General features: G+C 39.5%; 2 protein-coding genes across 2 annotated transcripts; both read left to right on the top strand.

Annotated features, from left to right (window-relative positions):
• The first annotated feature begins 8,222 nt into the window (after positions 1 to 8,222).
• Positions 8,223 to 9,158, top strand: LOC122472319 (olfactory receptor 8S1-like). Its single transcript, XM_043561737.1, has one exon. The coding sequence runs from the start codon at positions 8,223 to 8,225 to the stop codon at positions 9,156 to 9,158; it is 936 nt and encodes a 311-aa protein (XP_043417672.1).
• Positions 9,159 to 12,994: 3,836 nt separating this feature from the next.
• On the top strand, positions 12,995 to 13,933 carry LOC122472320 (olfactory receptor 8S1-like). Its single transcript, XM_043561738.1, has one exon. The coding sequence runs from the start codon at positions 12,995 to 12,997 to the stop codon at positions 13,931 to 13,933; it is 939 nt and encodes a 312-aa protein (XP_043417673.1).
• The last annotated feature ends 987 nt before the right edge of the window (positions 13,934 to 14,920 follow it).

A 14,920-nucleotide genomic window follows, 5' to 3' on the forward strand; every position in this document is an offset into this window, starting at 1 on the left:
ATTGAATTCCACTCTCTCTCTTTTTCTAATAGATGTATTAAAAGATTTCTTGTCTCTCTTAGTACTGTTGTGGCTGTGTCTTACAAATTTTGATATATTACTTTCATTTTCTTTCAATTCAAAATATTTTCTAATGTCCTTTGCAATGTCTCTTTTAACCTATGTGCATTTATAAATGTATGGGGGGTGGGGGGCACCTGGGTTGTGCAGTCCGTTGAACATCTGACTCAGCTCAGGTCATGATCTCACAGTTTGTGGGTTTGAGTCCCACCTCAGGCTCTGTGCTGATGGCACGGAGCCTACTTAGGATTCTGTCTCTCCTCTGCCTCTCCCCATCTTGTGGTCTCTCTCTCTCTCTCCCAAAATAAATAAATATATTTTTAAAAAGAGTATCTTTTAAAAAAATGTATTTGGGGACTTTTCTATTTATCCTTCTGATATTGATTTCTAATTCAATTTCACTATGCGAGAAAAGATAGTTTACTTTTTCAAACCTCTAAAATGTGGCCTATTTCAGTAAATTTTTTTATTTAACTTTATTTATTCAAACTTTATTTCTATTTCTATTTCTATTTTTTTTGTCATACTCTTAGTTGATATTTAACTCTCCTCCAGCTCAGGTTCCTTTTTGTGTTTTGCCCTTTCTAGCTTTGGATTGAAATCTTCACAGAAAATTTTAAAACCATTCAGAAACACAGACATACCAATCAAATGTTTGCAAAATACAAAATATGCACCTCACAATAGGAGAAATAGAATCCAGTAAGTATTCAAAATTTATTCACTCTAGTGAATATAAAATATAATATAAAATATTTTATAAAATATTTTTATATTTTATAAATATTTATACATATTTATAAATATATTTATAAATATTTTATAAAATATAAAATAAAATATAATTTCGGGCCAATAAATGTTTAAAATTAAGTATACTAGCAATGTTTAATGTTGGTGAAAATCTAACAAAATAAGCATAATCACATGCTTTAAGCCAAAATATAAACTGGTTTAATGTCTCTGGATATCATGTAGTAATATGTATCAAGAGTTTTCACAACGATCATATCCCTTTCCCTAGCTTGTCTGGGTTCAAATAATTAATCGGTTATTGCATCAAATTTTAGCCACAAGACTGCTTATCATAGAATTATCAGTTTTCATGATAACTATGAAAACTATAAAGTATTTAACTGTTATATTAGAGAATGCATTATTTGATTAAAGTAAACCCATGCTGGGGCACCTATATGGCTCAGTTGGTTGAACTTCCAACTTTGGCTCAGGTCATGATTTTGCAATTAATGAGTTCAAGCCCTGCATCAGGCTCTATGCTGACAGCTCAGGGCCTGGAGTCTGCTTCCGATTCTGTGTCTCCCTCTCTCTCTGAACCTCCCCTGCTTGCATTCTGTCTCTCTCTGTCTCTCAAAAATAAATAAATGTTAAAAAAAAAAAAGTTAAGTAAACCCATGCTATGGAATACTGTAATCCATATTTTAAAACCACATTTAGAAAAGTATTTAATGTAAAGAAAATCTACACATTAAAATGTTACATAAAAGTGTTACCAAACTATACTTGGATTTAATTCACTATTTACCAAATTTTTATGTAGACATGGAAATCTGGTTGAATGTAGATCCTAATTCAATAAGGCAAGCACAGGTCCTAAGAGCCTGTAGTTCTAACAAGTTCCCACGTGATGCTACTAAGCTGGCTCATTATTGAATTGAGGAGCAAGAGTGTAATCAATTTTGAAGGGAAAGTAGATACATGATAAATAGATAGGTAAATAGATAGATAGATGATAGAGATAGATAGATAGATAGATAGATGATAGATAGATGATAGATAGAGACAGATAAGCAGACAAACAGAATTAAAGGAAAAGTGACTTAATACCAGAGTATTCATCTCTAAATGTGTCAAATAAAAAGGGCTTTATATTTTTTTTTTTATAATTTTTTTTTCAACATTTATTTATTTTTGGGACAGAGAGAGACAGAATATGAATAGGGGAGGGGCAGAGAGATAGGGAGACACAGAATCGGAAACAGGCTCCAGGCTCTGAGCTGTCAGCACAGAGCCCGATGCGGGGCTCGAACTCCCGGACCGCGAGATTGTGACCTGGCTGAAGTCGGACGCTTAACCGACTGCGCCACCCAGGCGCCCCTATATTTTCTTAATTATGGTTTTCTTTTACTTGAACTTGTGTTACTCTTGTTCTGGCACTCTATTTCTTATTTTAACAGATACTTAATATAGAAATACAGAGAATCCCCCTAAAAAGAATAAATAATGTATAATACTGCCCATCCAGAAATAACTACTATTAATACTTTGTATATATTCCTTACAAGCAAGCACACGGACACCATGCACATGTGAAAATATACAAACATGCATGTATGAGTCATATACAACATTCTTACATTATATAATATATAATAACATTATACATATATGTATATAACTTTTATAATCAGAGAAATAAATAAAAATTACTTGGCATTGATTTCCTGGAGAGAAACAATTGTCCAGACCTGAGCTGTCCAATGTGATAGCCACTAATCACACAAGACTATTCAAATTTAATTTTTTGTTAATTAAAATTAAGTAAAACTAAAAATCCAGTTCCTCAGTCTCACTGGCCACATTTCAAGGGCTCAATAACCACCCGTGCCTAGTGACTACGTTTTTGGAGAGTGCATATATAGAACATTTCCATCACCACAGAAACTTCTCATCACACAATACTAATCTAGACAAGTCTTCCGATCTTTTTGGAACTTTATTTGCTGGCTTTTCTGTTTGAGTAGGGAAAGGGTTAACATTAGGCAGGGATAGATAAGGGATAGATAACGCAGGCTCCAGCTCAGGTGGGAAGCTGAAGTGGCAGACGGGTTTGAGGGGAAAAAAAGGATAAACCTATTCCAGACCTGCCTGGGTGACGTGCCATGAGTGGAGTCTCACAATTTCTGATAAGGTCCCAATAAAAAGTCAGGGACAAAAATCCTCAGTGGTTACCCAGTGAGACCCCTCTCCCTCTTGAGAGCTTTATACTTCCCCTCAATAAATTCTATCACTTTGCTCACTCTCCGATGTTGGTGAGATTCCTTTTTTCGACACACGAGACAAAGACAAGTGTCTCTCCCACCTTCCTGTAACATAATAAATGTTAAGGATTATTTTTATCCTAGAGCTAATATTACTGATGGTCTTAAAACTCATTTTAATAAACAAATGGGCATTTGTTTTATATCAGGACTCTGATAACTTAAGCAAACAGTTCTGCACATCTCAATCTGTGAGCACTCAAACCTTAACAGAGCTATTATGTAGGCTGAATCTACACAGATGCATCATACAATGGGAGTCAAATTGTTTGCAAAAATGAGTTCACTGATTTTTTTTCTCTTTACTTATTTGATCATCAATTTAGTGAGTCCGCGACTCACTATCAAGTAAGTTCCCATTGCTTCACGGGGACCAATCAAATAAATACTCTTGGCCCAATCTGTCTCCAACCTCTAGATAACAAAGGTTCATACATAATACATACATCAAACCAGTAGTTCCTTAATTGCACATCTAAGCAAGCTCCATGAATTCTTGAGTACAGTTGCTAAGGTTCTTGACTACAAGATTGACTTCAAATTGTGACTAGTGGGAATAACAGAGTTGCCATTCCCCTGAGCTTCTCAGCCAGAGGGTTAATGCTCAAACTGTCTAAACAGGTGTTCTGAGGATTAGTTAGACCAGATAACCCAATGAGTGGCTGAGACATGTTATAAAGAAACATCTGGAAATCTGAATGAAGAGACGCTTGGATGAAGGCATTTGAGATCATTGAAGGAAGCAACTGTGCTGCGACTATTTCATATTTTTAGTTTACAATCTAGTAATATTTTTAGTTCAGAATCTAGTTAGCAATAGGATTTTATGAACTTCACCATGTTTGAGGATGCAAAAGCTACCTTCTATAGTTCATTCAACTTCTTAGAAGCTGTGTTTAAATCACACTTCTGCCACCTTCTTGGGCATCAGATTGTCTTGTTGGGCAGAATTCATAGGTAATCAGGATTTGGGTTCTGGAAAGGGCTTTGTAGGTGGGATCAGGGATGAGGAATTGATAAGGGCTCAGGAGTCACCCTTGCTGGGTAATTAAGTCTTAACTAGACCTTGCATTATCAGCTATCAAGCAACTCAGGATTAGCATAAACCAGGAATCAGGCTGGGGCACCACAGTGAATCCTGAAAGTTACCTAAAGGACAGGCTGTAGGCTATCAGGTCAGAGTTGGAAACTATGCATAACATTGCTTAACTGCACTCTCTGATGCTATAAACTAGATATAGAGTCTTAGAAAAAAGTGGAATCTAAGGAGAGGAGCATCACCTGGGCATGAGAAAGGGAGTTGAAACTTAGACACTGAAAAAGTGTTTCAGGATCAAGACCAGAGAGGTACCCAACTGTGGTATATACAGTACTGAATGTTTATAAGCAGCCTTTCCAGACTGGACAAAGAAAGGTGAGATCTACCTCCTTTGGGGCAGGGCTCAGTAGCTATGATGATTTCATCTGAACACAGGGACTCTGCCTGGCACAAGCTGTCATAGGACTAAGTGGATACATTCCCAAACTTCTCTTACGCTCTTCCTGTCCTACCCTGTCTAGGGGAATTGTTCAGAGTGTATTGTTCTGGAGAGGGTCTTCTTTCCTAGCTGTTCCTTTGGGCACCAACATGATTTCTATTCACATAATTTGTTTCCTTCTTTTTCCAGAGTTCTCTGCATCTATCCCAGAAAATAATGTAAGGGCAAGTACCAAAGTTGCACCCAGAGTCCTTCATACTTCCTGTCTCATTTATAGCTGCTCTTCCTTTTTCTTAAAATTTTTTATTTTAATTTAAATCCAAGTTAGTTAACATATAGTGTAATAATGATTTCAGGAATAGAATTTAGTGATTCATCACGTACATATACTACCCAGTGCTCATCCCAACAAGTGCCCTCTTTAATGCCCACCACCTATTTAGTCCATTCCCCCACCCAACACCCTGACAGCAACCCTCAGTTTGTTCTCTGCATTTAAGAGTCTCTTATGGTTTGTCTCCCTCTCTGTTTTTATCTTATTTTTGCTTCCCTTCCCCTATGTTCATCAGTTTTGTTTCTTAAATTCCACAAATTAGTGAATCATATGATATTTGTCTTTCTCTGATTAATTTAATTAATTTAATTTAATTTAATTTAATTAATTAATACACACTAGTTCCAGCCACATGTTGCAAATGGCAAGATATCATTCTTTTTAATCACTGAGTAATATTCCATTTGTGTGTGTGTGTGTGTACCACATCTTCTTTATCCATTAGTCAGTCGATGGACATTGGACTCTTTCCATAATTTTTGAATAATTGTCAACAGTGCTGCTATAAGCATTGGGGTGCATGTACCCCTTGGAATCAGCATTTTTGTATCCTTTAGATAAATACCTAGTAGTGCAATTTCTGGGTCATAGGGTAGTTCTATTTTTAATTTTTTGAGGAACCTCCATAGTGTTTTCCAGAGTGGCTGCACCAGTTTGCATTCCCACCAGCAGTGCAAAAGGGATCTCCTTTCTCTGCATCCTCACCAACATCTGTTGTTGCCTGAGTTGTTGATTTTCACCATTCTGACAGGTGTAAGGTGGTATCTCACTGTGGTTTTGATTTGTATTTCCCTGGTGATAAGTGATATTGAGCATCTTTTCATGTGGTCTATTAGCCGTCTGGATGTCTTCTTTGGAAAAGTGTTCTATTCATGCCTTCTGCCCATTTCTTCACCAGATTATTTTCTGGGTGTTGAGTTTGACTAAATTCGTTATAGATTTTGGATACTAACCCTTTATCTGATATGTCGTTTGCAAATATCTTCTCCCATTCCCTCGGTTGCCTTTTAGTTTTGTTGATTGTTTCCTTTGCTGTGCAGAGGCTTTTTATCTTGATGAGATCCTAATAGTTCATTTTTGCTTTTTTTTTTTTTCCTTGCCTCTGGAGACATGTCAAGTAAGAAGTTGCTGTGTCCAAGATCAAAGAGGTTGTTGCCTGTTTTCTTCTATAGAATTTTGATGGTTCCCTGTCTTACATTTAGATTTTTCATCCATTTTGAGTTTATGTATAGTATAAGAAAGTGGTCTAGTTTCAATCTTCTGCATGTTGCTGTCCAGTTCTCCCAGCACGACTTGTTAAAGAGACTGTGTTTATTCCATTGGATATTCTTTCCTGCTTTGTTAAAGATTAGATGCCCATAGGTTTGTGGGCCCATTTCTTGGTTCTCCATTCTATTCCATTGATCTATATGTCTGTTTTTGTGCCAGTACCATACTGTCTTGATGATTACAGCTTCGTAATACAGCTTGCAGATCAGAATTGTGATGCCTCCAGCTTTGATTTTCTTTTTCAGCATCACTTTAGCTATTTGGGGTTTTTCTTGTTCCATAAAAATTCTAGAATTGTTGGGGCGCCTGGGTGGCGCAGTCGGTTAAGCGTCCGACTTCAGCCAGGTCACGATCTCGCGGTCCGTGAGTTCGAGCCCCGCGTCAGGCTCTGGGCTGATGGCTCGGAGCCTGGAGCCTGTTTCCGATTCTGTGTCTCCCTCTCTCTCTGCCCCTCCCCCGTTCATGCTCTGTCTCTCTCTGTCCCAAAAGTAAATAAACATTGGAAAAAAAAATTTTTTTAAATTCTAGAATTGTTTTTTCTAGCTCTGTGAAGAATGCTGGTTGCTACTTTTTTTTTAATGAACACAAACATTTTTATTTACCTTTTCCAAACACAGCTCTCCTAACTGCAAGAGTCAGAAAGTTTTACTAACTTCAGACTTCTTTAATTTGGCGCTGTATGAAAATGTCTTAACATACATATGCTTTAGAATTCTTATGGAATTCTTTACTATCTACCTATGCACCTATCTCTCTATATACCTACCTAACAGCATCTGTCTCTGTATCTACTTAACAAAAGCAAATGTAATTGTAACAGACCAAAATGGCTTACATTAGGAGTCTAGTATTAAGGTTGAAGTCTTTCATTATTTTGTTTGTTTGTTTTTTATTGTTCCACCAACAACTGTTAAGGACTCTCAGGCAGGTGTTACCACATGTGGTCTTTCTTCTGGCCTGAGTTTCTCTTCCTCTTAGGGTACTGAGTTCTGCTGAAACTTTGCATCTTGCTTCTTAAAGCAGAGGTTGGCCTGGTGTTGCCTGTTTCTTCTTGAGCTACTTACTCCTTTTGAAAACAGTCACATACCCTCCCTTTCTGAGTGAAATTGCCCTCACGATCGTAAAATGGTTTAATGTTGGAAGGGAATCATTCCAAAGTGATTTCAAAATGTCACTGTTAAGCCACCTTAGTGATCTCTACATTATTTTCTACGCCTCCTTTAGGAAACAACAAGTGCGGTGGATGTTGCAGCAAAAACTTAATTCCTGATAAGTATCACCTTTAAGGGTGATTTACTATCTGACTTCTGTCTACCGTTGTAAACCATGGCAATAATAGTGATAGAATAATACCTGGGCTTTTTGTGTAGACATTGTTCTAAATACTTCATATACATTTATCATTGCAAAAACCTTATAAGGTTGGAACTGGTATTGCCTCATTTTACAGACAAGAAAACTGAGGTACAGAACAGTGAAGTCACGTGTACAAGGCCTCACAGTTAGCGGTGGAGCTGGGATGAACCCAGGCTGATGCTTACCCGTGAGTGACTAAAGATGCTGCTCATTCACACTCCAGGGGACAGCTCTTAAGAACTATTCACTTTCCTAATTCTTTACCTTTGGGCACACTTTTCTCTCAATTTACATGGCTCTTTAGAGGAAGCTTACGTTTCCTTAAAATCTTGGCTCAAATGCCTCAACATTAACTCATTACTGAATCTTCCACAACTCATTTCTACAGCTGCCATCGCACCATCACCGTGGTTTCTAACTGCCTGTCTTTGCAAATGTATCTCCCTGAAGCACGATCTTTAAAATGAGAGAAACTATGCCTTGCTCCCCATTACATTGAAAGTGACCCGACATAAAACTAGTGGCCTAGTGTAGAAGCTGAACATTTATTTGCCAATTAATAGTGATAATAAGAGAGAATCAATGCAATGCAAAATCTGATTGAAGGATAGAAGAAACTTCACTGCCATGATTTTTCATATAATTTTTAGGGAACGGGCTTTGTAAATGGCCTTGGGGAACCGCAGCACCATCACTGAATTCTTCCTCCTCGGGCTGTCTGTCGACCCCCACATCCAGGCTCTGTTTTTTGTGCTGTTCCTGAATATTTACCTTCTGACCATCATGGGGAACCTGCTGCTGCTGCTGGTGATCAGGGCTGACTCTCACCTCCACACACCCATGTACTTTTTCCTCAGTCATCTCTCTTTCCTGGACTTTTGTTTATCTTCAGCTACTGTGCCCAGGATGTTGAAAGACCTCCTATCGGAGATAAAAACTATCTCAGTAAGGGGCTGCCTGGCTCAAGGCTTCTTTGTGTTTATCACCGCAGGGACTGAAGCTTTTCTGCTCTCAGTGATGGCCTATGACCGCTATGCTGCCATCTGCCACCCTCTGCTCTATGGACAGATGATGAGAAAACAGCTGTGTGTGCAACTTGTATTGGGCTCATGGGGCTTGAGTTTTTTGAATGCACTTATTAACATCCTCCTTGCTGCCAACTTGGACTTCTGTGAGAGCCATACCATCAACCACTACAGCTGTGAGGTGCCCTCTCTCTTTCCTCTGTCCTGCTCTGATGTTTCTACCAACCTCCTAGTGCTGCTCTACTCCACCCTGCTTCATGGACTTGGGACCTTCTTCCCAATCATCTCATCCTATGGCTGCATTTTCTCCACCATCCTGCACATCAGCTCCACCTCAGGCAGAAGCAAGGCCTTCTCCACCTGCTCCTCCCACCTCATAGCAGTGATCTTCTTTTATGGATCAGGTTTTCTCCGCTATCTCGTGCCAACCTCAGGATCCCCCCTTGAGTTGATCTTCTCTGTGCAGTATGGTATGATCACCCCCATGCTGAATCCTCTCATCTATAGCCTGAAGAACAAGGAGGTGAAGGCAGCTGTGAGAAGGACACTGGGAACGTATTTGCCATGTTCCAGGTGAAAAAGAAAAGCTAGTAGATGATAAAAAAATCTGAATAATATACCAGCCATACATTGTGTGAGTTGACCTTAATAAAAACTTTCTAGGTCTATACTATGTCAGATGTCATGAGATAAGTAAACAGTGCATAAGAAATGAAAACAAAAATATTAGAAAGGTATTAACTTTAGTCTAAATAGAAAGAAACAATGGATTAAATAACTATCTCAATTCAGAAAATGAGGTCATGAAAGTGTTGATTCATTCTTCTCAGTACTCCTCAAATATTTACTTTGATCTTCTTATTAGTAAAATATGTGTGTCTTTAATCATAATTAGAAATTGGGTTTAAGAAAAGTCAATGAGGGGCGCCTGGGTGGCGCAGTCGGTTAAGCGTCCGACTTCAGCCAGGTCACGATCTCGCGGTCCGTGAGTTCGAGCCCCGCGTCGGGCTCTGGGCTGACGGCTCGGAGCCTGGAGCCTGCTTCGGATTCTGTGTCTCCCTCTCTCTCTGCCCCTCCCCCATTCATGCTCTGTCTCTCACTGTCCCCCAAAAAATAAATAAACGTTGAAAAAAAAATTTAAAAAAAAAAAAAAAAGAAAAGTCAATGAAAGGCATACTTTACTCTTAAGTGAAGGTTCTGGATGGTTGAGTAAAAACAGAAGTAGACTTCAACTATGTGGCAGGAGAATAATGAAGTTCAACTGAGTGGCCCTTGGAGAGGAACTAAAGATGCTGAAGAAAGTAAGTTCATACACTGGGGCAGAGGACAGACTCAAATAAACCCTCAAAATCCCTGTTGTTTCTTGCTATAATCTTTCCATAGAAGCCTTAAATATGCATATTCTTATATCTATAATTTCTTAGATACATGTGTGAATGAATGTTCTGATCATAACAATAATTAAAAACAAAATACTTAAAAACAAATCTAGATTAACAAAAAAAGGAAACATTCTTTTAAAAAAGGTGTTCTTGATTATTCCATATATCCTTGAATTGTGTTTCCTTTGCTCATTTATTTGATAAGTAACAGTGGGGGGAGGGGGGAATATTATGCTAGAACAGTCTAGTTTGACTGAAAACCTAATAGTTTATTGTAAATAAATAAATGGAAATTTTGATTTGTGTAACAGACTATTCATACTAAAGACTATAATTAACTTATACACAAATGCTTCCCTAAATACTCCCAAATGGGAGTATTCAAACTGTAGCAGGGCCCTGTATAGGATTCTAAATGCATTCTAAAGCAAATGGATTTGGATGGAGTTTAGGCAAACAACTGTGCATGTGAACTTTTTTAGTCTTTTTACCTTTTTGATCAACAAATCACTTTTACACACCAAATTTGACTGGGCTTGATTTTGCCTAAGAAGTCCCAAAGAGAAGAAGACCTGAGAGTGTCATTTGAAAACTACTCTTTTCCTGCTTGGGGAGCCAGGCAAATACCCCTCTGGCCACTCTTTCTACTTTCGACTCCCACTAGACTCAGAAGAATTTAGAATTAATGATTAAAGGTCATTGCATCACCTAGATGTTCCAAAGGCCACACCTAAGAGATCCCCACTCATCCTTATAAAATCAGTGTTGACAAAAGCCTTTTACTACTAAATGTGACTTCAGGTTATGACCATAGAGTTATAAACGCTGTCGCCCCGGTGAGGAATCAAAACCAACCAGTTGTCTACACATGGCTGCTCTGTGAACTCATTAAACCCAAACAATGCTTTGTGTAACTGAGACATGATGTTAGAAACAAGAAAAACTAAGAGTATGTGAGATTCTTTGAAAGAAGGAACTTCCCTTGGCTATATAAATTTATTGTTAGAATTCAGTAAAGCATTTCATCATCCATAGGATTTTATAAATTTTATCATGACACCAGACAGAAGCCACTTTCTCCAGGCCATCTTCCTTCTCACTAAATGAATCTAAATAAAAGTCCTGCAGCCAAGTTGAAGAGCAAATTACCTTATCGAACAGGATATACAGGTAATGTGTGTTTGGGGTACGGGAAGGATTTTGAGGCTGGGTTTTTGGCTAAGGAGTTAACAAGTAAGGAATCACAACTTTCCCTTGGCTGAGCTCTGCACTTACTGGGAATGGTCAGGACAAGGAACTGGCTGGGCCACCCCCTACTAAATCCTATGGGTAACCCAAGGTCAGACTTCAGGGTAGAAGGTCAAAGCCAGAAGTCATTGGTAAATACTGATATTTATGCAAATAGAAAATTGTTGTAATTCAGACATAAAGCCTTCGAGAAACACAGCAAGGGACATGAGCACATCTGGCCATGAAGGAGAAATTCGGAGTATGAAGAGTGAGGACAATGTCTCAGGATGAAAGTCACAACAGACGAATATAAAGGATTTGATGTTCTACTCCTGTTTTAAAACAGGCCCCTGAGTATGAACCGAGAAAAGTTAGTGGGTGGAGCCTTCCTTCTGCAGGCAGAGAGTAGCAACAGTGGGTGTTTCCAACAGAAGCTAGTCCTACAGAACGCATCCCCCATTTTTTTTTCCTGTACTTCCTGGGAGAGAGGTCCAGAATGCATAGCACTGGGCAGAGTCCTCTCTCCCAGCTGCTGCTCTGGCCAGGATACCCATTCAAGTATTCCCTGGCATGAAACCCTTTCAAGCTTTCCTCTCTTAATTTTCTCGAGATCCAGCCTGTTTTGGGATACACACCCATCCTAGTAATGCTCGTAAGGTGGGCCCTGAGGTCTACACAGAATCCCAAACACTTTATCTCCCCCTTGTCATCATCTCTGCAGTCCTGCAGCTATGCCTATTGGCAATTACATGCCCTCCTTTCTGAGTGAAGGCACCGCAGAAATTGCCAAGTGGAGACAGGCTCAACACCAAAATAATTCTAAACTTCTAACTTGCCTTCCAGTGGAGGTGATGAGCAGAGGAGGGAAGCTGCTGGTAATGGTTTCAATGTGATTTCTTGTACTTCTCTTGATAAAGGCATGTAAAGTAGTAACGATGACTGTAGCATCCGCAGCAACAACTTTGGTCTTTGATAGTGCTTTACCAATGTAAGTATATAGGTGACTTTTGCCTAGACTTAAAATCCCAAATAATGGGAAGAAGAAGGAGGAGGAGGAGAAGTAGAAGCAGCAGCAGCAGCACAGAATAGATGCTTTTGAAGAGCTTTGTATATAATTTCATATTTAATGGAATTAAATTATTATTTTCATATAATTTCATATCCTAAAAACCCTCTGTGGTACTGTTATTATCTTCTCTTAATATGCAAGGATATTGAAGTAAGAGCGTTATATATCTTGTACATAAAATCATAGCTAATTAGTGGTGGACCTGGGATTCGATCTTAGTTTAATGCAGGAGCCCACATGTTTAGCCACTGCTCTGTGATGCTCACTTATTCCCTGGGCATCAACTTTTCAGCACTACCCATGTTTTAACTACCCGTGAACTCAGCTGATTTTTCAGTCTTGAGCCTTTGACTGTATTTTTTAGGCAAACTAAATATATGTGAGAAACACACTCATCATACACTTTCTTAAAAGTGTTGCCAAATTCGCTCAGAGAACTATCATTATTGACCCTCACTAAATCAGTTTGAGCTCCCATTTCATTAATTGTAGCATTCATTGTTTTCATGTCCATGTTCTTCCATGGAGAATACTAAGAATAAGGACCATAGCTTAATCATCTTTTTGTTCTAAGTGGCTGCACGAAACCCAGGTTATAATAGAAAACAAAACTGTTCACTGGGCAATAGTGATACGAAAAGAGAAGCAATGCAATTAGAAAATTCCTTGGGGGATAATAGACCTTTGGCTCCTGTGGTGTTTTGTATTATTTCTAGGGAAAGGCCTTTGTAAATGGACTTGGGGAACTACAGCACCATCACGGAGTTTATCCTCCTCGGGCTCTCCGCCAATCCCCACGTCCAGGCTGCACTCTTTGTGCTCTTCCTGGGGATTTACCTGCTGACCATCATGGGGAACCTGATGCTGCTGCTGGTGATCAGGATTGATTTGCACCTGCACACACCCATGTACTTCTTCCTGAGTCACCTCTCTTTTGTCGATATCTGCTTCTCTTCGGTCACTGTGCCCAAGATGCTGGAGAACCTTCTGTCTCAAAAGAAAACAATATCAGTAGAGGGCTGCCTTGCTCAAGTCTTCTTTGTGTTTGTTGCTGCAGGAACTGAAGCCTGTCTGCTTTCTGCAATGGCCTATGACCGCTATGCTGCCATCTGCCACCCTCTGCTGTATGGACAGATCATGAGTAAACAGCTGTATATGCAGCTTGTGTGGGGCTCGTGGGGACTGGGCTTTCTGGATGCACTCATCAACATCTTCCTAGCTGTGAAGATGGTCTTCTGCAAGGCCCAAATCATCCCCCACTACAGCTGTGAAATGCCCTCTCTCCTCTCACTGTCCTGTTCCGATATCTCCAGCAACCTCATTGCCTTGCTCTGCTCCACTCTTCTACATGGACTCGGAACCTTCCTTTTGGTCTTCTTATCCTACACCCGTATAATTGCCACCATCCTGAGCATCAGCTCCACCTTAGGCAGAAGTAAGGCCTTTTCCACCTGCTCCTCCCACCTCATCGCAGTGACCCTTTACTATGGTTCAGGTTTGCTCCGCCACCTAATGCCAAATTCAGGTGCGCCCCTTGAGCTGATCTTTTCTGTGCAGTATACTGTAGTCACTCCCATGCTGAATCCTCTCATCTATAGCCTGAAGAACAAGGAGGTGAAGGCAGCTCTGGCAAGAACTTTGGAAAAGTATTTGCAACATATCAGGTGCTGAAATGAAAACAGAGCATGGTGGAGAACTGGAACATACCTGCATACAAAAGGATATTAAGTGAGTTTACAATAGTAAGCTGCACTCCTAAGTGCTTACAATGTCAGATGCCGCAACCTAAATTAGAAGTGCATGTGACAATGACACAAAGTAATTATAGGAAGGATGGTTCAATTTCTTTTCAAGGCAAACAAATTATTAAATAATAAGAAAGTTTTGTGATGAACATATTGGTTCACTTTCTCATTCTAAAACATTTCACCTTAGGCTTTCATTTGGAAAAGTCATTAGTTTCATTGATCTGTCATTATTTTTTTTAATGTTTATTTATTTTTTGAGACAGAGAGAGACAGAGCATGAATGGGGGAGGGGCAGAGAGAGAGGGAGACACAGAATCGGAAACAGGCTCCAGGCTCCAAGCCATCAGCCCAGAGCCTGACGCGGGGCTCGAACTCTCGGACCGTGAGATCGTGACCTGAGCTGAAGTTGGACGCTCAACTGACTGAGCCACCCAGGCGCCCCATCTGTCATTATTTTTTATTGAGTTTTGGGCATACACATCTGAGAAGAGTGTAGGGCCCTGGATCTATAAAAGAGAAAAGTCATAGATAAGGGTAAACGGTGAGAAAGATAAAGACTTCCAACTGGGTGACCACAGGAGACACACATGAAAAGATGAAAGTTCTGCAGAAAAATAATAACCATATTGAGGCAGAGCTCAGACTCTTAAAATTTCCAAGAACTTTTATGTATGTGTGAAGTGATGGCCAGATCTCCAGTGAGAGAGGCTGCAAGGAGGCTCTATGTCTCTAGGAACCTCACTTCTCACCTAGCCTTCACTCAGACTTGTATGTTCTATAATAAGCTGACCTTATCTGTGTTCTTTTGCTTGTAGAGTACAGACTATGAGCTTTAGACAAATAATCTGGTTTTGATCTCATCACAAGTGAATTCTGAAATTGTCCTTGCCTGTCATCTTTCGGCTGTCAA

This window comes from Prionailurus bengalensis, chromosome B4 (assembly GCF_016509475.1).
Source record: "Prionailurus bengalensis isolate Pbe53 chromosome B4, Fcat_Pben_1.1_paternal_pri, whole genome shotgun sequence".
NCBI classification, from domain to species: Eukaryota; Metazoa; Chordata; class Mammalia; order Carnivora; family Felidae; genus Prionailurus; species Prionailurus bengalensis.